This window comes from Nicrophorus vespilloides, unplaced genomic scaffold, assembly GCF_001412225.1.
Source record: "Nicrophorus vespilloides isolate i.1.1-1 unplaced genomic scaffold, Nicve_v1.0, whole genome shotgun sequence".
NCBI lineage: Eukaryota > Metazoa > Arthropoda > Insecta > Coleoptera > Silphidae > Nicrophorus > Nicrophorus vespilloides.
In genome coordinates, this window is record NW_017100088.1 from 1406224 (window position 1) to 1431500 (window position 25277).

At 32.7% G+C, this 25277-nt stretch overlaps 3 protein-coding genes across 4 annotated transcripts in view; 2 read left to right on the forward strand and 1 right to left on the reverse strand.

Annotated features, from left to right (window-relative positions):
* Positions 1-17019, forward strand: part of LOC108567440 (cytochrome b5 reductase 4) — a 23784-nt gene extending 6765 nt beyond the window's left edge. The window contains exons 1-7 of one of the 2 annotated variants that reach the window (XM_017927920.1): positions 9356-9733; positions 14643-14758; positions 14903-15064; positions 15125-15728; positions 15783-16083; positions 16136-16225; positions 16286-17019. In XM_017927920.1, the coding sequence (XP_017783409.1) occupies positions 9646-9733; positions 14643-14758; positions 14903-15064; positions 15125-15728; positions 15783-16083; positions 16136-16225; positions 16286-16514 (1590 nt within the window). In that variant the 5' untranslated portion in view covers positions 9356-9645 and the 3' untranslated portion in view covers positions 16515-17019. Of the gene's footprint in view, positions 1-9355; positions 9734-14642; positions 14759-14902; positions 15065-15124; positions 15729-15782; positions 16084-16135; positions 16226-16285 lie in introns of those variants that run through there. The other variant, XM_017927919.1, reaches the window with a different exon arrangement.
* Positions 17020-18178: 1159 nt separating this feature from the next.
* On the reverse strand, positions 18179-20291 carry LOC108567383 (ubiA prenyltransferase domain-containing protein 1 homolog). Its single transcript, XM_017927802.1, has one exon. It carries the CDS (start codon positions 20174-20176, stop codon positions 19196-19198), a length of 981 nt encoding a protein of 326 aa, XP_017783291.1. The 5' UTR covers positions 20177-20291; the 3' UTR covers positions 18179-19195.
* Positions 20292-20432: 141 nt separating this feature from the next.
* LOC108567450 (dyslexia-associated protein KIAA0319-like protein) lies at positions 20433-24808 on the forward strand. The gene is made up of 7 exons (XM_017927938.1): positions 20433-20751; positions 20811-21056; positions 21113-21871; positions 22427-23140; positions 23197-23861; positions 23922-24132; positions 24198-24808. The coding sequence occupies exons 1-7, from the start codon at positions 20598-20600 to the stop codon at positions 24353-24355; spliced, it is 2907 nt and encodes a 968-aa protein (XP_017783427.1). The 5' UTR covers positions 20433-20597; the 3' UTR covers positions 24356-24808.
* The last annotated feature ends 469 nt before the right edge of the window (positions 24809-25277 follow it).

Below are 25277 nucleotides of genomic sequence, written 5' to 3' on the forward strand. Positions count from 1 at the left end.
ATTTCAATATAATTTAATTATTGAATATCGAATCCGGGAAAATCGTGCAACGAGCGGAAATGCTCTTTGTAAATGCAATTGCACATAATGGGTTCCATTTGAAAATAATTTCATTTGTATGATACTGTTGGCGCATCGACTAGCTTTTCAATTTTATTTGCACGCCGCGCGATTTACACATTATTTTTTTCACTCCTCGCTTCCGGACAATGTCATTTTACACAATTTTATTTCTAGATATATATTTTTTTTTCTGGTCTTTGTACCATCGATTTCCCATCAGCGGGGAAACGCAATTTCAACGAGCTGACAATGATTAGTACGTGTAAAAAAGCGCGAAAAAAAAAATATATATACGGGCAGCGTTTTTCATCGATTTCAGCGCGTTTGTTCTATTACATCAATTTCTGTTGCGTTATTTTTTTTTTAAATTAGTTATTTTTTTGTATAGTCTATTAAGTTCACTGTAATTGTTAAACGAAACGGTTTCATTTTACAGTTTCACAGTCTCTAATTGCCCATACATTCGGACGTTGGATTACATGTACGCATTGAAAGGGTAGGTACGTAAAGGCGCTGTACATCTGCAAATGCAATCGATGGATGCGTCCTATAAATATCTTCACGGACTTAACGATCCGCAAATCCGGGAATTGTAATTTGAAATCTTCCGTTTTTGCACTCCAAATACAATTAGTTTTACTAAAATCTCCGACATTTCTGATTAAACTTAATCATTATTAACGTTTTTTAATCATTCAGCTATTAGACTTTGTTTAATACTTTATTCAATAGAAATAATATGGGACACGGTACAGATCCATGCGGAACTTCTATATACCTTATTGACGTGCATACAAGATGAGTTTCCATGACAACCATAACGCGTTTTACCAGTATCTGTGCTTTCCGGAAAACTCATCAAGTACATAACAAAATACTAAGCGTGTATTATTTAGAAACAGGTTTGATACAAATCTGACAAATACTCAGTATTTGTAAATGTTCCCCGAAATGAATTATTTTTTGGGTCTTACATAGATTTTTCTCCTTCCAAGAAGTCGATGTTATTCCAGTTAAAGAGAAGATAATAGAATTCGTTGGAAACTTTCCCGTTTTATACTACTAATGAATGTGTTGTTAATAAATTTTAATTAGATTTATAATTACATATTCATATTGGTTTAAAGCTTAAATAATTTAAAGAAAAAATATTATAAATATGTAAACTTTGCTTTATAAATTTTCTTTTCTATTTCTGTATGTGTTTTTAATAAATTTTAATTGGATTTCTAATTCAATTAATTTATCAATTATCTTAAATAATTTAACGAAAAAAATTGAGATATATCTAAAATTACCAGTAAAGAATTTAACTGGTTTTTATATTAGAAATGATGTTGTAAAAAAGCAAAAGCATTTATTTGCTTGAACAAATATAACAGTTAATATTGCTTTGAATATACTTTCAAAGGTAAAATCTAAAGTAGAGTATTCTTTGTCTCATCTGTGATTTTCCGCGCGAAAGCAGGTAAAGCATCTCACTATTAATCAAGCACCGGATGGGAACACCAGTAATGAACGTATAGTGCGATAATGGGCGTGGAATGGAAGTCATTTTTCATTTTGGAAATTCCCTTCGCAAAGTGTGGGCGAAGTTTTCCTAAGTTCGCAGATCGCATACCTTTGGGAAGATATAAACTACATACACTCCAAGGTTTTAATTTATTGAATGCTTTGCACGTAAACGACCTAAATTATTGATTGATACAAGTTTAACCTACTATAAAACCAATTTAAGTAGAGTGTGAAAGAGAAAAATAATAGCTAAAGCTTTCATATTTATATCATAGATGTATTTTGTTTAATTTCATTAATTATTGAAGTTTTCTGATAACTTCAAAGTTGTTCACTATAAATTATTATATTTGAGATTAAAATATATACGAAAATTTGAAAACCTGCAAAAGCAAATGAATAATGGAGATCGTCTATATACATTATTGAATGCACTCAAGTCTATATTTATGCATTAAATGTATTTGTGCAAAGAAAGCACCTTCCAACCTCGCCTTATGTACTGCAAATGTATTCAATACGTCTTCTCCGTTAAAATAACCCGAATGCTGGTCCCTTCATACACCGACCCATCCAGGATAATAAATTCCATTCGCCGAAATCCATTTCAATTCTACCCTGTCGACACGGAAAATCTTTTGAATCTCCTCGGTCCTTTCTCTTCTAGTCTAATTACGAACGTCGCATCCACTTCATTCTTTTCACACAAAAAGAAAACGAACAAAAACTTCTCTGCAAAATTTTCACCCAAATCAAATGGAGGATTTCGATGTTACGCCACTCACGTTGGGCATATACGGTCCATAATCGATATGACACAGGGATTAATTGTAGGTTTAACTTAGATCCACAATGTCGTTTTAATCACATGGCTTTTGTGTTTACAAACATGCAAAGTTTTAACATTCATTATTATGCGAACTTTTTGTTTTGTTTTTGTTCTTCCAAGCTCTCTCCCTAATTAAATTTAGTTTTAAACAAGAAACTTACTTTTATATTTGTCATTTCTTTGTTATTTTCTTTAAAGGTTATAGTTTTAAATCAAAATATCATGGTAAAAAGAAATAAAGATTCATAAAATGAAAACTTATTATTATAATATCTGAATTCATACATACAGACCTTTACTTTGAATGTAGATTCAATTCGAATAAATTTCAATTAATTTGTATAGCATATAGCAACAATACTATACTTATACAAAAAAAAACTGAAATTTAGTTTTAAACAAGAAATCTTACTTTTTTTCAAATAAAAGAATGTGTATTTTCTTTAAAGCTTATAGTTTTGAATCAAAATATCAAGGAAAAAGGAAGTAAAATAAAGATTCATAAAATGAAAACTTATTATTATAATATCTGAATTCATACATACGGAAATCGCGAATTCCTAAAGTTGGAACCACGTTTACTTTGAATATATTCAATTCGAATAAATTTCAATTAATTTGTTTAGCATATAGTAACAATACTATACTTTTACAAAAAAAACTGAAAAATAAATAAATTTACTCCAAATCTACCAGGAAAAATAACTATCATTAAAATTAATATATCGAACAAACATCAATATCAGTTTGATTGAAAATATATTATTTACCAAAACTTGCATCACGAAATAATTTAAACGTGATTACTGTACATGTTTTCTACAGTGTAATTAAACCAATAAATTCAACGTTTATTCGTTGAACTAATGACTAGTGTGGTCTGTTTTACTGCGTTCGAGCAAACTGTTTCACCTCTTTTTGTGCAGTCGTTTCAGAAAGTAATTTCTTTGCATTTAACAAAAAAATTCAAGCGCGGACTAATTAAAATATTTTCACTCATTTCACATTTTTCACTAATTACGTAAAAGGGTATTTTTTAAATTAAAATTACTCTTTTGTCTTCTATAATTATTTAGATTTTTTTTTAGTGTACGAAAAATATGTTCATTTCTCAAAATTAAATTTCTATTACAAAGAATACAAATGAATATTATTTATTTTTTTATTTACATATTTTTAATCAATCACATCTTTCTTGGTGTTTCTACCAATTGGATATCAAGTCTCAAAGTATAAAAAACTTGTGAGTTAACAAATCCAGTTAACAAATATCCGAATTGTTACGGTTTCACGTTGTTGTTAAATCTCAATTTAAGATACTTGTAGTATCTTCATCTGTTTTTTTTTGTATTAAAAATTATTTTATAATTTTATAATAAATATATATTATATTAAACATCTTAATACAATGATTTTAATTCTATTTTACTCATTTAAAAAAAATATTTAGGTCAATTTTATGTTATTGTCAAAGTGACATATGTCATTATTCAGGTTCCTACTTGATTTGGGTTCTTGCATTAGGACATCTGTTGTTAAGATGACGGGACATCAATTTCCATCTTTCAAATGACAAATTCTATACACTTTTCACGTTTCTAAAGCAATAATCAATGAAGATAATAGATTTGAAATGTATAAAATATCTGTTTTCTGACAGAAACTTTCCTTTTGAACATACCTAGTAGGGCATTGTTTTAATTTTCTATAAAATGTACGGGAAAGAGGAATTTCCAGTTTATTTGGTTGATATATCAAGGGATGAATCATCCAATGTTGATTCAGTTGACGAAGTTGTCTGATTCAGTTGTCTAGAAATTTAGGAATTTATCTTTCAGTTAACAAACAGACTAAATATATAATTCGATTGTTGCAGTTCCGCATATCCCTTATATACATATTACAGAATTATGAACGAAATGTAAATAACAATTAAACACGGTTAAACAAAATTTGAAATTAAATTGAAAACTTGGCAATGTCAGCATTCCTATTTTTATTTATCTCTCCCTTTTCATGTAGCGATATTTGCAGGAGGGCAAATTTTATTTGACGTGTAAGTATTATTTGTGCTCCTTGTTCATGTTCGAAGCCGGGACAAGGAGGAAGGAACATCAATAAGGGATCCTCGAGATCGCTTTCGAGATGCTCGGAAACAATAGGTTGAGTGAATTTTTCCACCGAATAAATCTACCAGCAGAAAGAAGTAAAGAAATAATGAGAAAAAAGCATCTGCAGAGAAAACGGGAAGAGAAAGGTACGATTCGAAAGCATTCGCATTACATCTACTCCCTTGACGTTTGATTAACGTTAAGAAGTGGAGAGTCGCAGAAAAATGTTTGCTGAAGCATTACATCAAAATAGTTGTATTCATTTGTTTCGAAGGGGTTTCATGGGGATTGTATTAATTGAGGAATGTTATCGTCCTCGGCGTTCCATTTTATGGCTACGTCGATGCATGGGATTGGTATTTAATTACATTGTGTGTATTTTTGTACATAAATGATGAAAAAGTATAAAACTGCATTGATTGATTACTTGAACTTTATAACTAATAAAAAATTGCTTATTTTTTTATGAAAAATTAACTATATTTTTCAATTTAAATTTTAACGCCGTGATTAATGATGGAAACTACTTGGAAAATTATAATTACTTTTCAGCAAAAAATAGTAATCAACTAATAGAGTCAATAAAAATCGATTAATCGCTTCACTTATTTACACCTTAACATTATTTTTTCAATTAAACTCCTTTATTAATGAGGAAAACTAGCAGGAAAATTTTATTCTGGAAAAATCTAATTAATTTTCCTGCAAAAATTACACAATAAATAACACACAGGGAATCGATGATAATCCAATAAGAAATTAGTCTTTATTGCATGCCCCGATTAAACGACACGAAGCAATTAACAATTTATCTGATGTTGATTAAACTTCGTCCCGCTCGTTCCGTGTCTTCGTTAATTATCTTATACTCTATCTTCTTGAAGCATTCGCAGTAATTGGCTTATTTCATGCGGAAAAAATGTTAACCTACAAATATCATTATTGACATGATACAAACATATAAATGACAATAAATTTTAATTCATAAAAAAATATTATGTTTTGTGAAGAATTTAATTAATATGTAAGTCGGTTGAGGTGTTATTACGTCATTGTCAAAGTGACATATGTCAGTAATCCGTTTTCTAGTTGATATGGGTTATTTGCATTGGAACAGATCATCGATTGTTATGTCATGTTAATCAATTGTGAACTACTTCCATCTGTCAAATAAATGAATTATATAACCTTACGGATTACATTTTATTTCACTTTTGACATTTTAGGCATTAATAAAGTTAATAGAAGGCATGAAAAAATATAGAATATTGGATTAGAAGACAAGTAAATATTATTTTCTATAAAAATTGTCTGTTTCCTGTTACAAACTCACCAATATACAAAGCATTCTCCACTGTATCAAACAGAGTAATTGGATAATTCGATTGGTGCAGCTCCTATGAAACGTACACACTCCTAATAACACTACACGAATTTATGAATAGAATGTCAAGTAAACATTACACGGTTTATGAACACAATAAAAGTAAACATAATTGAGACATAAATAAGCCCTAATTAATTACACATGGTTTCATCTCATGAATCAAATATAAAATGGTTGTAAGCTTTCAGAAAATGTTTCCTGAAACAAAGACAAGATAGCTTCCGACACGGACTTTGTGTTCAGAAATTAATTTAGCGAAACCTAAAACTAATTTAATATTTTAATGGGAGGAAACAATGCTGTGAGCCATACGCGCGAAAAGATCAATATATATGTTTTATGGTAACTTGGTTGCGTCCTCTAATTATAACTTTATATCAGCAATCTGCTGGAAACATGTATTTATTATATATATATATATATATATTGCGTTTGCAATCCTCACACTTTACTCATAACTTTTAATTGGGTTGAATCGTTTCGTCCTTGATTCAAACCACAGATTATTCTGTTCATTTCCTTTGAAATGCTAATGTTAAATAAGATGAACTTATATCTTATATATAAATATTATATTAGTTAACCATAATTTACTTTATAATTATAATTTTACTAATTAAAATTAATGTTCAACGTTTAATAAAAAACGTTAACAATGTAAGTGATTTCAGAGCTTTTGCTGACTTAAAGTTCAAAATTTCATGAGTTCGAAACAATTATTATTGTTTCCGAAGTTTTAATTAGACTTTGTACTAATTTCTAATTACAGCTGGGTGCAATTTCTCTTGGAAAATGAATGAAAGTAAAAATCTATTTGGTATGTATCTAAATTATGTATTTTACGCCGTCGAGCAACTGACTGGGTTTTTATTATCGCCGAATGCGATGAGAAAACATCTTGAATTCTACACAGTCGACTGAATTTTTCATGTGAGAAGCACGAGCGTCTTGTTGAAGGGGGAATTCTCGTTGCTACCAAAATATTTAATAAATGGGAATGTAAATATTTACAAGATACCGAATGGATTAATTAACTTAAAAGCAAATTTATTATTATTGTATTAGAAAACATACTAGATATACTTTGCTGTAATGTTGTAATTTAATTTGAAGAATCTAGTTTCGGAAGGAAATGGCAAATGTTGTTTGTAACCACTAGATTGAGGTTCAAGAGTTTACTTGAAAGTTACATTCGACGTTCGATTGTTGAAGACGATAATTGCTGAAACGTTATCGTATTACATTTATTACATTGAGATGTAATTTGAAGACTTTCAATTGAAATAAGTTATGATTTCTAATAAAAATATGTTATACAATATTCTACTGAATTTACTGAATTTATTTAAGCACTGAATTTACTTTTAAAAGTTATATATGTTTGTAACTAAGTAGATAAGTTTGTTATGTAATGAAATCGGGCGATTCCCTAAATTTACGAAATAAATTTAAAAGCTCAGACACAAATATGTTAGCCAAATATTAACAGTAGAAGAAACTTTCAAAATGAATATCAAACTAATGTGTTAACTTTCTCAGCTTAAAAACCTAACGATAGAAACGTTTAAAAGCACTGAATTTACTTTTAAAAGTTGTATATGTTTGTAACTAAGTAGATAAGGTTGTTATGTAATGAAATCGGGTGATTCGCTAAATTTAGGAAATAAATTTGTAAACTCACACACAAATATGTTAGCCAAACATTAACAGTAGAATAAACTTTCAAAATGAATATCAAACTAATGTGTTATCTTTATCTGCTTAAAAATCTAACGATAGACACGTTTAAAATCACTGAATTTACTTTTAAAAGTTATATATGTTTGTAAATAAATAGATAAGTTTGTTACGTAACTAAATCGAGTGATTCCCTAAATTTACGAAATAAATTTGAAAACTCAGACATAAATATGTGAGCCAAATATTAACAGTAGAAGAAACTTTCAAAATGAATATCAAACTAATGTGTTAACTTTCTCAGCTTAAAAACCTAACGATAGAAACGTTTTAAACACTGAATTTACTTTTAAAAGTTATATATGTTTGTAACTAAGTAGATAAGTATGTTACGTAATTAAATCGGATGCTTTCCAAAATTTACGAAATAAATTTAAAAACTCACACACAAATATGTTAGTTAAATATTAACAATAGAAGAAACTTTAAAAATGAATATCAAACTAATGTATTAACTTTCTCAGCTTAAAAACCTAACGATAGAAACGTTTAAAAGCACTGAATTTACTTTTAAAAGTTGTATATGTTTGTAACTAAGTAGATAAGTTTGTTACGTAACTAAATCGGATACTTTCCAAAATTTACGAAATAAATTTAAAAGCTCAGACACACATATGTGAGCCAAATATTAACAGTAGAAGAAACTTTCAAAATGAATATCAAACTAATGTGTTAACTTTCGCAGCTTAAAAACCTAACGATAGAAACGTTTAAAAGCACTGAATTTACTCTTAAAAGTTGTATATGTTTGTAAATAAGTAGGTAAGTTTGTTATGTAATGAAATCGGGTGATTCCCTAAATTTACGAAATAAATTTTAAAACTCACACACAAATATGTTAGCCAAATATTAACAGTAGAAGAAAATTTTTAAAATGAATATCAAACTAATGTGTTAACTTTATCTGCTTAAAAATCTAACGATAGAAACTTTTTAAAGCACTGAATTTACTTTTAAAAGTTGTATATGTATGTAACTTTGTAAGTTTGTTACGTAACTAAATCGGGTGCTTTCCAAAATTTACAAAATAAATTCAAAAGCTTTGACACAAATATGTTAGCTTTTTCATTCGTAGTTTAACAAATCAACATATGAAATATTTTGAAGAATTTACTGTTAAAAATACACACACCATAATAATTTATGGTGTGTGTATTTTTTTATGTAACCAGAGAAAAATTGACATCACGTCTCTTTCATCAATTATGAAAAAAAAATCAAAATTTTGACCAAAAATCTTAATTCAGATTTTAAATAGCCGATATTTCTTTTAATATGTGTAAACGCTATACATTATTATTATGTCATATTACAAAGTAGTAGCAAATTATAAAATGTATATGAAATGAATAATTTTTCAGGAAAAAAAATTGGTTAATTGATTCATGTTTACAATATTAATTTAATGATGTTACAATTTAGTGCATGTAATGTGTCCAATTTGCATCCAATTAATATTCCAATTATTACATAATAGAAACGCATTTATGTATAATTGAAGATAAATAAGTATATTATATCAATTTAAAAAAATAAAGTATAATTGATATCCACTGACCTGGATCGAGTGTATAGTATAAATCGAGCTAATTGCATGAAGCGTGAATCTTGTATACGATTGGAGGAACGAGCTGAGCGGAGCCGTTCGTTCTTCATCCCCCTTCAACACTTTTATTCTATGTAGATGCTGCACATAAATACAAACTTCCGGTATCCGCGAAATGCGCAGTCTTCAATCCCTTTACAGTCTGAAACAAAGTTGGCCGAAGGGGTATTCGGCAAACGCAGAGAGACTTCAGCCGCTGAGCGCGACTCGGCAGCAGCCAGAGTCAGTCCGTTGGAGACTCTCAACCTCTCCTCTACCCAACAACCACATCAAAACTACAACAGCCGCGCGTATCATCCAAATACTAAATACCTTTTCCGGACCCGGCGCATCCACCGTTACCGCGAAATTTATGGACTTCACTTTCTACCGCAAAAGTTAATGTTCTCTTCCGCCAATGCCGTGCTTAAATTGCTTCGGGAATAGAAGGAAGGAAGTGGCGCCGGAGGAGGAAAACTCAAACCGGGAGAACGACGAGGACTCAGGTTGGCTTTATAAATATTCAATCAGCTCTTCCCGAGAACTTCAATCTAAAATGACACAATTTTTCTTAACGAGATTTCCAGGCGACGTTTTTTTTGTTTGTTTTTGCATTCTGCACACGTCGAAAATAAGCATATTTTTGCCGATGCGAATATCGGTGTGATTTAGTAACAGCATTCGATTACTCACTGCAAACAACTACCAAATTTGATTCGTTATCCGATATTGGATAATTACAGTCCGGGCACGCATTTTGCAAGTCGCATTCAAGGACGTTCATTGGAATGTACCAATATTTTGCTTTGCTAATCGAGGTGAGCACACAGTACACGATCGGCTTCAACGAGGAGGAAACCAATTAAATGCAATTCCTCTGGGGGTGACATAATTTCGCGAGATTATATCGCTCTTGTCGTTGCGGTTTAACCGCTTTTGCGCTTCGCCTGAATTTCGGGTTCATTTGATAATCTTCGATCGGGCACGAAATTGATACTGCGAATCTTTCAGTTTTTTTCACCTTCTTTCATCCCTCCAATTGATCTTCATATAATGATATAAGCAAAGGCATCGATACAAAGCAAAATTAATCGAAATCGTGCGACAAAATTCATTCAAAATTAGTACATCTTTCAATGAATATACCAATAAAATAATACTAGTAGAAAAAAAAACTTAATTAAAAAACTCAATCAAAATGATTACTTTTTATATTTATTATGTTTGTCATTTATATTTTTATATTATAATATCTATATATTTCTAAAATACCTCCAATTGATCTTCATATAATTGATATTCATATAACGAAAGACATCAATTCAAAGCAAAATTAAGAAGAATGTAAAATTGAAATCTTACAAGCAAAAACATTTAAAATTATTAATAACTTTATATTTATAATATTAGTTTTTTCTCCTTTTAGATCTCTTGATTTTGATATTAATAAACACATTAAAACAAAGCATCGAAATGCAATCAAATTTATTAAAAATTTCTAAACTTGATAGTTTCCAAACATAAGAGAAATCTGTATTTTTTAAAAATTATAATTTCAGTATTTTATTTCTTTATTTAATCCAATTAATTTCAATATAAAAATAAATTATTGATTTAGTTTTGAACTAAAAAAAAATCAAACGAAAACTTTTATAATAATCAGATGCACGAAATTCCTGCGGCTCCTTCAACACGTGAATCTATAAGTCTGCTATAAATTCCTTGCGGCTGCCTATGTCAATGAGCACAAAACTGCTTACTATTGCAAACATCACATCGGTAAATTGGAGCTGATCCTCTGCAGCATTTCAATGTATTTACCCAAGAAGTAATTGCATGGAGAATCATGTTACTACATTACAAATTCGATCAGAAATGTTACAACATAGACATGTATATACAGCAATACCTTGCATAGTGCGGTTTATCAGTTGCAACAATATTCCGGACTGTTTGAAACCGGTTTAATTGAGCTCTTGAAAACCGTATTTGAAACCAAAAAACCAAAAATCCCGCACCGTCCGGGATTTCTTTTCTCCTCGTCACTCGTTAAACGAGATGCATATTGGGTATTTTCTAGTAATTAATTCATCATAAAAATTATATTCGTATCATTTCTTATTTTGTTTTAGATTGATTCCAAGTGAATTTAATTACTTAATGAAAGATATATTGTTTTACACGAAGAAAGTTTATATCATTAACGTATTTGGTAACAGCATTGATGTATATAAACTAAAGTGTACTTTAAAGTTGTCAATATAAAATAAAATATTGAGAAAGCTTAGATATTTGATATGCTCTGTGCGAATATAGAGTGGAAGAAAGTTTTAACGCTTTTCTTACTGTTTTCGTTTCGTCGCGATGTCAATTCCACTCGTCTGTAATATTTACTCCATTTGATCCTTCGTCGTGCACACCATTAACTTTCCATCCAATACATATTCACCATTTTCGTCACTTACGCACCAAAAACCTCAAGACAAATTACACGTCTTAATTCCACGTCATTTGCTAGTGCACGTCGTTTCCATCACTTAAAAACATTTATAAAAAGTCACAAATTATTTCAATTTTTTCTCATTATTACATTTATACTATAATAATTAATAATTTTAACTTTTAAATAGTTGCACCAATAAATCAATCTTCATATTTATTAAAAATATATGTGGGAATTATTATTATTATAAGTTTTCGTTTTATTATTAATAATTTAAATCTGTAGAAAATTGAGATTTAATCTACAACATAACATCCATTAAAAAAAAGCTATTACGTCTAGATTTGTGCGTCGTTTAAATAACTTATATAAGATGTATTTGTTTTCACGTCAAAGACAGAACATTTCATTTTACATCATACTGCATATATTTTATATTTCACAAATATTTCTTTATAGTACAAAGTATAAATTCGTAAAAAAATTCTATTGTAAAAAATCTGTACTATGTGAGTGTGTGAATAAATCCATTCGAATCCAGGAATCGTGTAGTAAGAGGATTTTGGGATTTCCACGACTTTCCTGAATAATATAACAAATCGTTGAATCATTCAATCATACTCGACATATTGATACCAGAAGCCTTTGGATGCAAAGGATTACCTTGAAATCCGTTTGTTTGTCGAAATAATTCTAATGTTTAGTATTGAATTTTGCGATAACAAAGTTCATATAGCAAACAAATCAATAGCAAAGTTTCATAATTGGTGTTTACTTGAAGCTTTTAAGTAAAAAGTTGTTTTTATTAGATAATACCACAATTACGAACAACAAGGCAATTAAAGTTTACTTATAAATTGTAAGATAACTGCAAATTTAGTAAAATGTATGGTCGCATAAATCGGAATTGTAGTTGTACATTTATGTACATTTAGTTTCATAAAATTATTGAAATAATAAGCTTTAATTCTGGCTAAAGATGAGAGAAAATAAACAATATTGAAGATTGATCCAGAGACCAAACTTCACTGATAAAATATGAAGAAAAATAAACAAACTTATATATAGGTGATACGATAAAAGTACATAATCGGTAAATGTAAGTTCAACTCACCCACCATTTCCGGGAAATGTTAAATGTGTACATGTCGGTAAATGTTCATATAGGTAAATAAAATATATAAGTTATGACACGCCAGAAAGAAACTAATCACACAAACATAGAAATATTTAATTTTGAATATACCACATTGTTTGCTGGTAACCTAACCTAACCTTGATATACAACAACTTTATCTCGTATTTATTATTTTCAACTTTTACTGACATACGTAGGTAGATGTAAACATTTACCGGTAAAAGACGTATGCATTTACCGATTCTGTACTTTTACCGTTAAAATAAGATTTGTTTCAGTTATAAAATTAATTAAGTTTCTATTCCCCTATATGAATTTTCATTAACTTGAATCAAGATCACAAATCTAATATTAAAATGTCATTGTTTAATAACTTTGTTGCAAAGATTAAGTTTTTAATATTAATTTAACATATAAAAAAATACATAATATAAAAAAACACACAAAAGAAACGAATTTATATTAGTAATGTAACGAATTTGAATCAATAAATTCGTCTAGAAATAACAAATGATATTGCCCTGAGCTTGCATGAGAAAGCACCTTTTTCCGTGATCTTCGCAGTATTATTTGTTACCAATAATTGATCATCCCTCGTCTTGATATTTAATAGTCCGGTCTGTTCTTCTCGCTGATAGATTATTTTCTCGGAAACCAATTCAAGCTCAAAATCCCTCCATACATATTGTCACCGCAATCACCCAATTCGTTTCCATCGATCCCATCGAAGTGGATTCCATTCCACAGCCTCCACTCTTTTTTCTTCTTTGAACACTAATAAATAATTCACACACTCGTTTAATGAAATTTTCTATATTTACACATATTAAGTGAGTCGAACATTGCTTTGTTGCAATAATTATTATTTGTACTTGAGTCAAATGCAGTTGAAATTGAATTTGCATTAAAAAAAATGATTGAGTTGAAAGAGCACTTGATATTTAAAAATTCCCGGTAGATCATACAGAATACATTAAAACTGGAAACGGGTTAATGCATCTGTGATGATAGGGCAGTATCATTGTATGAAATAATCGCATCAAAAGGAATAAGCGCGCTTGCTTCAGTGACCTGTAAAATTCCATTTTCAATTCAAATGGTTATGAGTTTAATGGACTTTTCTGAAACATAAAAATGCATTAAATTATATCATTCAGTTGATATATAAAAAAAATAAGAGCTTATGTAATAAAATTTGAAACAATATAGTTACTATGTTTTAGAGCTTATCGATTTATCTTATTATTCATCTAACGTCTCCCCATATATAAGAGTATCATTTATTTGGGGAAAAATGATAAATTGCAGCTACAATTTTAGTTGGAATCAATATTTTCCCAGTGCAAGTTGTATTGTAGATTAAGCTATTATTAGAATACAGCATTGCACAAAGGGTCGTCTGTCGGTGGACACGACATTCATCGAGGCTCGATCCATAATTGCTGGTCCACATCTTTAATTAACGTTTCCAAAATTAGATATGTTAGCGCAAGGACACTAATTTCGCTGTAAATAAAGACATAATTACTGTGATGATTGTCACCATATACATTTTTTACGTTGAGTGTCTAATAGTGACAACTACTCGATTTGGACAAAAGTCCTTTTGAAGTGCACCATCACTCTCCGCTTGCAATTAGAGCGCGCGCCGAATTAATTAAAATCATTTCCACCTCGATACTTTCCTCTGCACACAATTAATAGTATGACGGTAATTCGATTAGCGCGATATAATATGGAATTTGCATGCATCCCCCCTATTAGTGTTCCCGAGTGAAAGGTTTTATTTTTATAATATGGTTTAGTTCGTTTTAATTTATAATTGTCATTGCAGGAAATCCGCGGAACAAATGCGCTCTTCAGCCGGGCCACTCGTTGATGGATTGGATCCGACTAGGATCATCCGGGAAGGATCTGACCGGCGTCGGAGCTGCGGCCGGGAATTTACCGGTGAGTGTCAAAATTTCGGTTGTCAATGTCTAGGTACACTTTGAATAAGAGTTGGAGAAATTCGAAATTATGTAAGAATATAGATCAGACAAAGGTTGCTACGATGGTCACGGAGTAGAGTCATGGTTAATTGTTGCATTTCAGGTGACGTTGGAGGAACTTCAGAAGCATGGAAGAGAAGGAGACGCATGGACTGCCATCCGAGGTAACGTCTACAACATCTCAGAATACCTATCATTCCATCCAGGAGGCGTTGATACCATCATGCAAGGTGCCGGGAAGGACGCCACCGAACTGTTCGAGGAAGTACAAGATTTTTTTAATAATATTTCTGTATACATTTTCAAACGATATCTTCGATTTCAGATTCATCCTTGGGTGAACTTTACCTCCATCCTGGCCAAGTGCCGAGTCGGTCCACTCGTTCAGTCGCCCAAGCACAGGGAGTCTGCGGTATTCCGCACGTCGAAGTCGGGTTTAGGAGGTGGTAGTCTTCCAGCGAACTACGTTTCCAAAGAAAACGCGGAGAAGATAAAGACGGATTGGATACAGAAAATTGACTCGGTCACGCTGAATTTCTACACGGGATCCCTCTCGAATCCTTACATCGAGGTGATGCCGCCTGTTCACGATTCCCTCCACGTGATCATTACCATGCCGCAAATGGTGCACGACTTCGTGTTCCAACTGTCCCAAGAAGTCCGATGGCCACCTCAACTCTACGTCAACTACGATACTGGAAGGGTGGACGTCATCTTCGAGAAAGTCATCAAGCAGATTTGGACTCACATCGGCACCACCAAGACCACCGTTAAACAGTTGAAGCATGGCTCTCAGTCGCCCATTCTCAAGGGATACACGTTGCTTCACAGAAAGAAACTCACTCATAATTGTTATTTTCTTGAACTCGCGAGGGCCGACGGCACAGTTCACAATTCCCCTCTAGGAAAACACGTTAAAGTCTTCAACAGTACGTAGAATAACGTAATTTGGTACATCAAACGTGATAATGATGATAATTTAGGTAACGAAGAGTCGCGCAGTTACACCACAGTTCCGAACATCATAGGAAGGAACTTCTCCACGAAAGCAATGCAAACGCAAAACCTTTGCTTACTCATAAAGAGCTACCCCAGAGGCGCCGTCAGCAGCTACGTCTGCTCCAGATCCGAGGAAGACTACATCGCATCAACGAATCCAATCGGATTGTTCGACTTGAAAACCATAGCCAAGAAAACCGTCTTTATATTTTTAGTGGGAGGCACAGGCATCACCCCCATGATGAACCTCAGCTTGTTCATGCTGCAACGGCGTAGCGTTCCATGGTAAAACGTCAAATTTTAATAATACTTTTGCTAATTCAAATTCTTTTCGCAGCGACAAAGTCTTAATCCTATTCTTCAACTCGCATGAAGAAGATATGTTCTTAAAGAAGGAACTCAAAAGCTTGGAATCCGAAGATCGCAGGTAAACTACAATAAATAATTTAATCAAATTGATTATAATTGACACAAACTTTTTCGCCAGGTTCACGATAGAGTTCATATTAACGCAACCGAAAAACGGATGGAAAGGTTTGAAGGGTCGCGTATCCGAAGAAATGCTGCTCATGGAGTTGTCCAAGTTACCGCAAAGGAGTATGTCTGAAAAGTTTTTTGCGATTTGCGGGCCCAAAGGTTTCATGGAGAGCTGCAATGAAATCCTGCAGACCAAGATGAAAGTGTCCGCCGAAGACATATACACGTTTCAAGGATAACATACTGTTACAGCAATAAAAAGAAAACCACTTCATTTTAATTTACTTCAATTTCGATGCAGGACCAAGTGGAAAACAACGAACTTCTCGTTGCCAAAGACATTGTTACGTTTATTCCAGGTACAACAATTATTCAGGGTATTTGTCTTCGATTAACACGGATTCATCAAAGATTAACAAACGGTTTAATTTCTTAGAATGCACAAAACTGAACTCGTAGAATCTATTGATAAGTATATTCTCATTATTATAGTATCCACGCTGTTTGTAAATCAATAAATCATCAGCGCGACAATCACTCTTTACGAACGCATCTTAGCGAATTTCACCAACATTATTGATAAAAAAACACATACATTCTGCATAAACCAAAACTTTCTTTTATCAAAGGAAGAAATAATTTCTATGCACTGCGAGGATCAGTAAATTCCAGTTATTTTCATATTTTGTTTTGCGAAGCACTACAAACTAAACCTATTTGTAAATTTTGTATAGAATCGGTGTATGAAAGCAAATTGTGAATATTATATATTTGTTTTATAAAAATACGTATTCGGTGTTTATTTTCGATTTGTCCCTCTCCTATTTCCAAGACCCAAATACACAGATGGTAGACTGTGGTTATGAAAATGCTAATCCGATGATAAAAATAATTGTCACGTTTCGATTATTTATTATACTCAAATATTTTGCGAGCCGCTGCGCTCATTTGCATACTTACTATATTTATAACTCGCACATCCTGCATTAATTATAACGAGACAATAATAACAACAATTGATGTTATGTATTTGGGTTTCATTTATTGTAATGGCATTCCTTAAGAAAACAAAAGAATTATTATTTATTAATATTTTCACGGAAATCAAGTGGCAGATTCTTAATAAAATATTTTGTTTTCTTTATCCAAATATATGCATGCTACTTGTTAAATTATGATTGTTTTTATAACTTCGCAATTACTTATACAAAAATATTGACAAGAACATAAACGAGTAAATCTATCAAAAAGTATCGATTGTTTCAGAAGCAATCCAAGAGTCGCGAATAACCAAATCTTGATGGAAATAATAAAAAATACCAAAAATTGGCTTTAAACTTTTTACTTACAAATCAGTTACGAAATTCAACCATAAGAATATTACAACATTGTATTTAAATATCAAATATGAAAAATTAATTAACAAAATATAAAAATTCTGGTAATTATAACAATACATTAAATATATTTATAGGTGTTAGTTTTGTTATAATAAAATAGTATGAATAATTAATCTCAAAACATTATTAACTTCATGTATTGTTATTTAATATTTTCAATTGGATTATTGTCACAACCTTTCCTGTTTCGAACTGTAAATTGTATGTGCTGAATGTGACACATACAAATTTGCATCTATTATATTCATGATGTTGCTAATTTCGATAAAGTACAAACACTGTTGAGGTAAAGCTGATTCCAATTCTAATAATGTTTACACAAGTCTAATTTCCGTCTGCAATACAGAAATACCAAACCTATAATTTATCATCTGATGTAATGTTATTTTGTCCACATACGACAATAAATTAACATAACAACCTTTAATTTGTATACCTAATAAATCCAATTATACAAAGTATGATTCAATTGAAACAATTATAAATGTATTTCGCAATTTAACTATTATAGCAATTAAAACGTGTATGACTATTTTATGCAAAACATGTTTTTTCTATTAATACAGTTCTCATATAATAGATAGTAATTACAGCTCGCTCGTTTCAATATTTTGAACTATTTTTCCTCAATTTCTTGTTTCGCTGATACACGCAATAAAAGTAGGCAGTAAAACTAATAAAATTTTATTTCAAATGAAACAGAAAAAGATATGCACTCTCGTTTCAATAAATGTTACAAACTGTAAATCGTAAATTGATATTGAATCCAGGATATTTATTACCTACGCGATAATAAAGTTATTATTGTCATTTTACATTTGTTAATCAATATTAAAAATTAAGTAAATAATCGTTCCAATCTATCCGTTAAATTCTAGCAGTGTTAACCGTATTTCTTATTAGTATAACTAAATATTTCGCCATAATCACTATACGCCTTAATACCTAATGGAAGATATGATTTCAAACAATCGTTTGTTTTACTGCGCTTACACAATATTTAGATTTTTCTGCTTCTATACATTAAATTGTAGTTGTTCACATTATAATAAACATACTGACACACGCACACAGAGTCATACGCAAAAATCGCAAAAGCAAGCACACACATTCATCTGCTAGTCCTATGCTCAATATCAATAAGAAGCAGTAATGATGCGACGCAACATAAATATTATTAAACGATGCAACATCACTGCGAATGCAAGGATCACTAAACATTAAAGGGTTTCGATACACAGCATAGTTAGTTTAAATAAATTAAAAAGAAAAAAAAATACATATATTGTACATATCCCTTCGAGACTAAGAACTGAAAACACAAATGAAGTGAAAACAAAGTAAAAATTGCATAAATATAAAACATAATTTAACTAATCAATAATCAAGTTTCTCTCTACTGCGCCCCGGCTAAACACCCAATTCATTATTATTTTTTTGGTCAATTTGGTCTTCCTTCGCGACGATGGTACGTGACAAATTAATAGAAATAAATAAAACTAGCAGCAAATCAGCTGAGTCTATCTCCTTGTTATAAACGGAAGAGCAGGCGTGAGGCTGCAGGCCAGAACGTACAAGACTCCGAGGAACAGATTCAGCTTCGCGGTTTCCTTCGGAACGTTCTGGATATTTTCGGAGCGGAACTGCTTCTCGATCTTGAATGCACTCGGAAGCGTCACGAGCGGCAGCAAAAACCATTTAGAGTACTTCAACGTCGCTACAACAAACATAATGTACGGTGTGAACAGCAGAAATGCGTATAGGAAATGCGATGCCGTATGACCAATCAATATGGCCAAAGTCACAATTCCCACTTTTTTGTCTGCCTCTGAATCTCTGGTGTTGTTGCTGTGGAGGATGGCTTCAGTGTTCAGAGCCAAGGGGATGGCATAGTACATGGTTGCCCATTCAACTCTTCCTGTTTGAGACATGAATGCAAAGAGGACTGATATGGGGCCAAAGATGACAAGAATTAACACATCTCCCAGTGCTATATACTTGAATCCAATGCCTCCTGTGTAGAGGAAGCTTGAGGATAAGCCACCAAAGTAGACCAATGCAAGGTGCTCCATTTTTGCAGGTGACAAAGCAGTCAGGAGTACAAAGCCAAGGCATCCTGCAAAGTAGAGAATAGCACCCAGGGACACCACCTCATCTTTACTCAGTATATGATCAACTAGTATCCTATCATCAGCTTTCTTGTTGTCTATCCCCTTTACATAATCATAATATGTATTCACTAGATTTCCAGCACCGTGCACACACACAACAGTGAACAGTGTTAGTAGTAATGTAATATAGTTAAAATCGCTTTCTCCTGGATGTTTGTAAGCAATTGTTGAACCCAGCAGGGTGGGCATTAGGCTGGCACTCAGAGACCAGGGCCTTAATGCCAGTACATAACTGTTCAGCTTCATTAAACCGGATCGAGAGTCGGCGCTCACTTTTTTAGCAGTAACGGTGCTTCCGTTCACAACTAACTTTTCACTTTCCACAGACATCTTTAGATTCTTGATTTTTTCAAATTTTTAGTCAACAACATTCACTTGTCAGGAGAAATGCCCCCAGCAAACATAACCTTTCTTTTGAACTCTGACAGATGACGTTTCTTTTTATATAGCTCAGCAACCCAAATCACACGTACTTTTGGCAGTGACATCACATATGGTTTGGATCAAGTCAAAAGTGCTGAATCTACGCCACCAGATGTACCCACCGTTCGATCATAGTTTGTTATTGCTTCATACACCTGTCAAAAATGTCAAGTTTGCATAAATCGCTGTTTCAATGCCATCAAATTATCCGTATTGTATTGTTTATTTAGCGCAATAACGTATAATATGCGCTGCATCTTACGTATTTAAACTACAGTTTTTAATACTTGTGATTGTAATAATTATAGTACCTTAAGGTAATTCAATTATGATTTTTAAGGGCATTATTGGTATTGTTCTGCTGCTCACAGTGGCGAACACCCAATTGTACACAGAAAACAAACCGAACGTTCATTTGCTTTGCCCACAACTGTATCACAGAGTATTTCGTGGGTGTATACCTAGGGGCAACACAACTGCAGGTAATTAAATTTCCATTGATGTAATGCTTTATCTGATCAACAAATGTTCAATTTTGTAGGGAAATACAGTGAAATTAATGACGTGAAAACAGCCAAAGAGTGTGTCTATGCTTGTTGTGTAAAAGAAGAATGCAATGTGGCTTTTATGACCACCACAAAGTGCTTCCATATAGAGTGTGCTAGCAATGAACTTTGTGTTCCTGTGCAAAATCCAAATATTGATGAAATAGATCAGCACATTAGTATGGTCCTTGTGAGGCCAGCACCTGGACAAGAGAGTTGGAAAGATGTGTTTGAAGATCAAGGTAACCAGGAATTATTTTTGTAAATGCAATTAAAACTAATCACAAACTATTTCTAGCTGAAATTTCCACTGAACATATTGGCCGTGAAATGTACAACATGATAAATAATAGACCTACAAATCACTATGATGATGTCTACAAAGACCTCCTGCAATTAAGTGAATCAGCCTTAGATTACAACACTGCTTGCAGTGTTGGTATTGGTGCCAGCTGCATTGAAAATGAAGAGTGTGTACAGAATTATCCTACTTCTAGAGCAGGAACTTGTAAATGCAAAGTGGGATTCTTGAGGAACCATGATGGTCTTTGCTCATTACCAATATTAAAAGACGCAGCCATAAAAGGAAACATCATAGATGACAATGATACTGTTTTAATTGCTAAAAAACAGTTGATGCTGACGGCTGAATCTAAAGAGGTGAAATTACCCGAAAACGAAGTTAGTTTGGTCGCTGTTGTCAATCCGCTACCGACGGCTGGTGAAAAGTTTAATTATGAATGGACATCACTAAGGAAGCCTGAAGGCAGTGGAGCTGTTAAGATTCAGAAGGCTGAGATCCTGCACTTGACGAAGTTATCCGAAGGATTGTATACATTCAAAGTTAACGTTTCTAGTGAAGATGCATATGGCGAAACCTTCGTCAATGTTACTGTTTTGCCACCGTCGAGAGTTAATAAACCGCCGCAGATTATCATCACCCCAGCCAATCAGACAATCAAATTACCAAATACCGGAGCCGTCTTGGATGCATCTTCTTCCACCGATGATAATGGTATCGTTTTATATCATTGGGAATTACAACAAGGACCTGTTGGTAAGATTTTGTTTGCATCTATCTGCGTATAATTCTAAATACGTTAATAACAGTTATACTGCAAAAAAGGGCGATATGCTGATTAATACACACCGCAAGAAATAATCAAATTGAATGAGTTGCATGTTTTTGTTTTATTTCCAGGAAACATTTGCAACATGCACTTTATCAATTTGAATTCAAAAATAGCAACGTATTTTTCTGCCCTACATTATCCTTATCTCATTGACACAAAATGCACATAATGAAACGTTCACAACATCATTAGTAAAAATAAATATTGTTAAATTATTTTTGAAAACGTTTTCTACATTCTTATTTGAAAATAATTCGTAAAATAACAATAAATATAATAATGAATTTTTAATGCGTGCAAAATCTTAATTGATCCAATTGTGAAAGTTGCTTTGTTATATCATTTATTTCCATTCACTTTCAATTATGTGTATTAAAGAGAAGGAGAATGTTAGTCATCAAAATCTTTTTAGATAAAAAATATTCTTATAACGTGTTTTCATTTTTATCACAATAATAAATTTATTATTTTTTGTTTAGGTTATCAACCTCAGTTAGCGGATGCTCCGACTCTACAGCTGAAGGATCTAACGAGACCGGGAAATTACACATTTAAATTAACAGTAACCGATACGGATAAGGCGATTAGCACTAGTACGGCCAATATAACGGTGCTGAAAGTCAAAGATTATCCACCAGACGCGAACGCCGGACAAGATGTAATCATCTACCTGCCGAAGAATCAAATAACGTTGAATGGCAATCTGAGCACTGACGACCATATGATCACCACATGGGAATGGACCAAGAGCTCGGACGACGCCGACAAAGCCGTTGATATGCAGGACACCCGCACACCGTACCTAAGGTTGTCAGATCTGGAGAAAGGCGTGTACACCTTTCAGTTAAAAGTCACGGATAGCGCTAATCAGAGCAGTACAGCTAGCGTTCACGTATTCGTTAAACCGCCAACAAATCAACCTCCTATCGCAAGAGCCGCAGATAACAATATCACAATAAGTTTACCGCAAACGTGGGTGGTTTTGGACGCCAGCAACAGCACGGACGATAACCACATCGTTTCTTACAATTGGGAGAAGCTGAATGGCCCTTCTAAAGTGGCATTTGTAAATGCTTCGACTCCAATCACCAATGTTACTAATCTCACCAAAGGACTGTACGTTTTTCGCGTCAATGTCACTGACGATGATACTAACCAAGCCTCCGCTATCCAATACGTTATAGTTAATCAAAGTAATCAATTTACTAATATCAAAAAAATGTTTATTATATCGAACATTTCGTTTTAGACAAGAATCAGAAACCTACGGCAAACGCAGGAGGTAATTTCGAGCTGGAACTGCCCAGAAACGTCGCCTACCTCAATGGCACAAAGTCGAGCGATGATTGGGCTATTGTTAAGTGGCAATGGACTCGCGTGGACTCCTCATTAGCTGCAGGAAGAATCGCTGAAGATTCAGACAAATCATCGATTCTCATCCTATCCGATCTCGTTCCCGGCAAATACATTTTCAATTTATCCGTTTCTGATGAGCAAGGTTTGTCCGACGTGGACAGCATCACCTTGACTGTAAAGAATGACGGAAAACTTTTTTACATGGTCGACATGACCGTTGATTACAATGTTAAGACATTAAACGAGGCCAGGTATAGGACTCTGGTCGGAAAATTGGCTCTACTCGTGCAGGACAATATGAAGCTGCAGGTGCGCGAACTGAAGCAGCAGACAGGAACTGGAAAAGCTATTATCAGTTTTTACGTGGAGGATGCCGAAGGAAAGCCGGTTGATGCCAACGAAGTTGTCAAACACTTGAGAGAAAAATTGAAAGTCGACGCTGGTTTGTTGGGTTTCTCTGTTTCATTACAGACTGCAATTTGCCAGAACAATTGTTCAGGACACGGAGTTTGCGAAGAAATCAGTCGTAAATGCATATGCGAAGCTTTTTGGATGCAGGTATGATTTACTTCATATCATCAATCAAAATAAATTAATGTCAATGTATGTTTTTTTTAGGATCTGTTTAAAGTGTATTTGCAAAAAGACGTGGATTCCGATTGCAGCTGGAGCATCCTATACGTGGTATTAGGACTGATTTGCTCCGTAATTGCTTTCATTGGTATAATCTGGGGATTGGTGTACCTCTGCTTTAGCTTCTGCTCGTACAAGAACATGCACAAACCGCAAACCTATAAACTAATAGAAGATACCGAAGATATGCCACCATGTAATGAATGACCTTTTAACACTTTCCCGTGATCTTCGATAATCTAACGGTTCAATTGATTGCAGATCATCCGAGGAAACCAGATTTGACGGACACGGACTCTGAATCGGATACGCTTTACGAGATTTCGCGTGGCAAAGGGCGGTTCGGAGGCGAAAGTAAGAACGGGTATAAACCAGGAAGGAACGCGTTCGGGAAGAGCCGCAGGGGAGTAAAAGCGTAATCGTCGAGCATCATACTTATTAAATATGCGTGTGCCTGCATTTTCCATTTCCTATTCGTTTAGTCCGGCTGAAATTGCTGGAGCAATTAACAGTTTTTTTTTTAAATTTGTTACCTAGTCAATTTTGAAAATTTTAATGCACAAGTATTGATTTTTTAGAATTCCTAAACGCGGTTCGCCGATCCGTGTATTTTGTACTTAATTTTTTTTTCTACTTTTACTTTCTAGATATAATCTTATCCAAGTATATTTTAATACAATATATAGTGATAACGAAACGAATATATTGCGAACTGTACATTCATGTAGTTGTACACTACCTCATCCATTACTGATTTAGTTATCGAATTTATTGTTTCCTTCTGCCATTATGATTTATACTAATTATATTTATAATAACAACACGTATTCATGTGACTTAAAGTTGAATAATATACGGAGGGATTCATATTTAATATTGTAATGAATAAAAATGATTAAGAAATTTACATTTGTTATTTATTTTCCATGCGATATTGGAAACGCGACTTTTCCTAGAACGAGTTTAAGCGAACTGTGGAAATACATATATCGGTTTACATGTAAAATACATTAGCGGTTTTCCAAAACATGTTCTGCATTCAATCAGCGCGAACTACTGAAAATAGCCTCTGTATAAACAATGGAATGGCTTAAATAAACAGTGAACTGTGCGAGATTCTTTTTGTTTAAATGTATTTATATGATCTTTTCAAAACGATAATGCGCTAAGCCAAGAGAGTTGTTCGGGTAGCATAACTTAATTAAACGATTTTAATTGCAATTAAAATTGTTTTCACACAAAGCGTGAAACGCAATTCAACTATAAATTATTATTATTAAGAAAATTAGTGATATTATTTAATTATAGATGGCAGTATCTTTCTATAATACTTCACATACA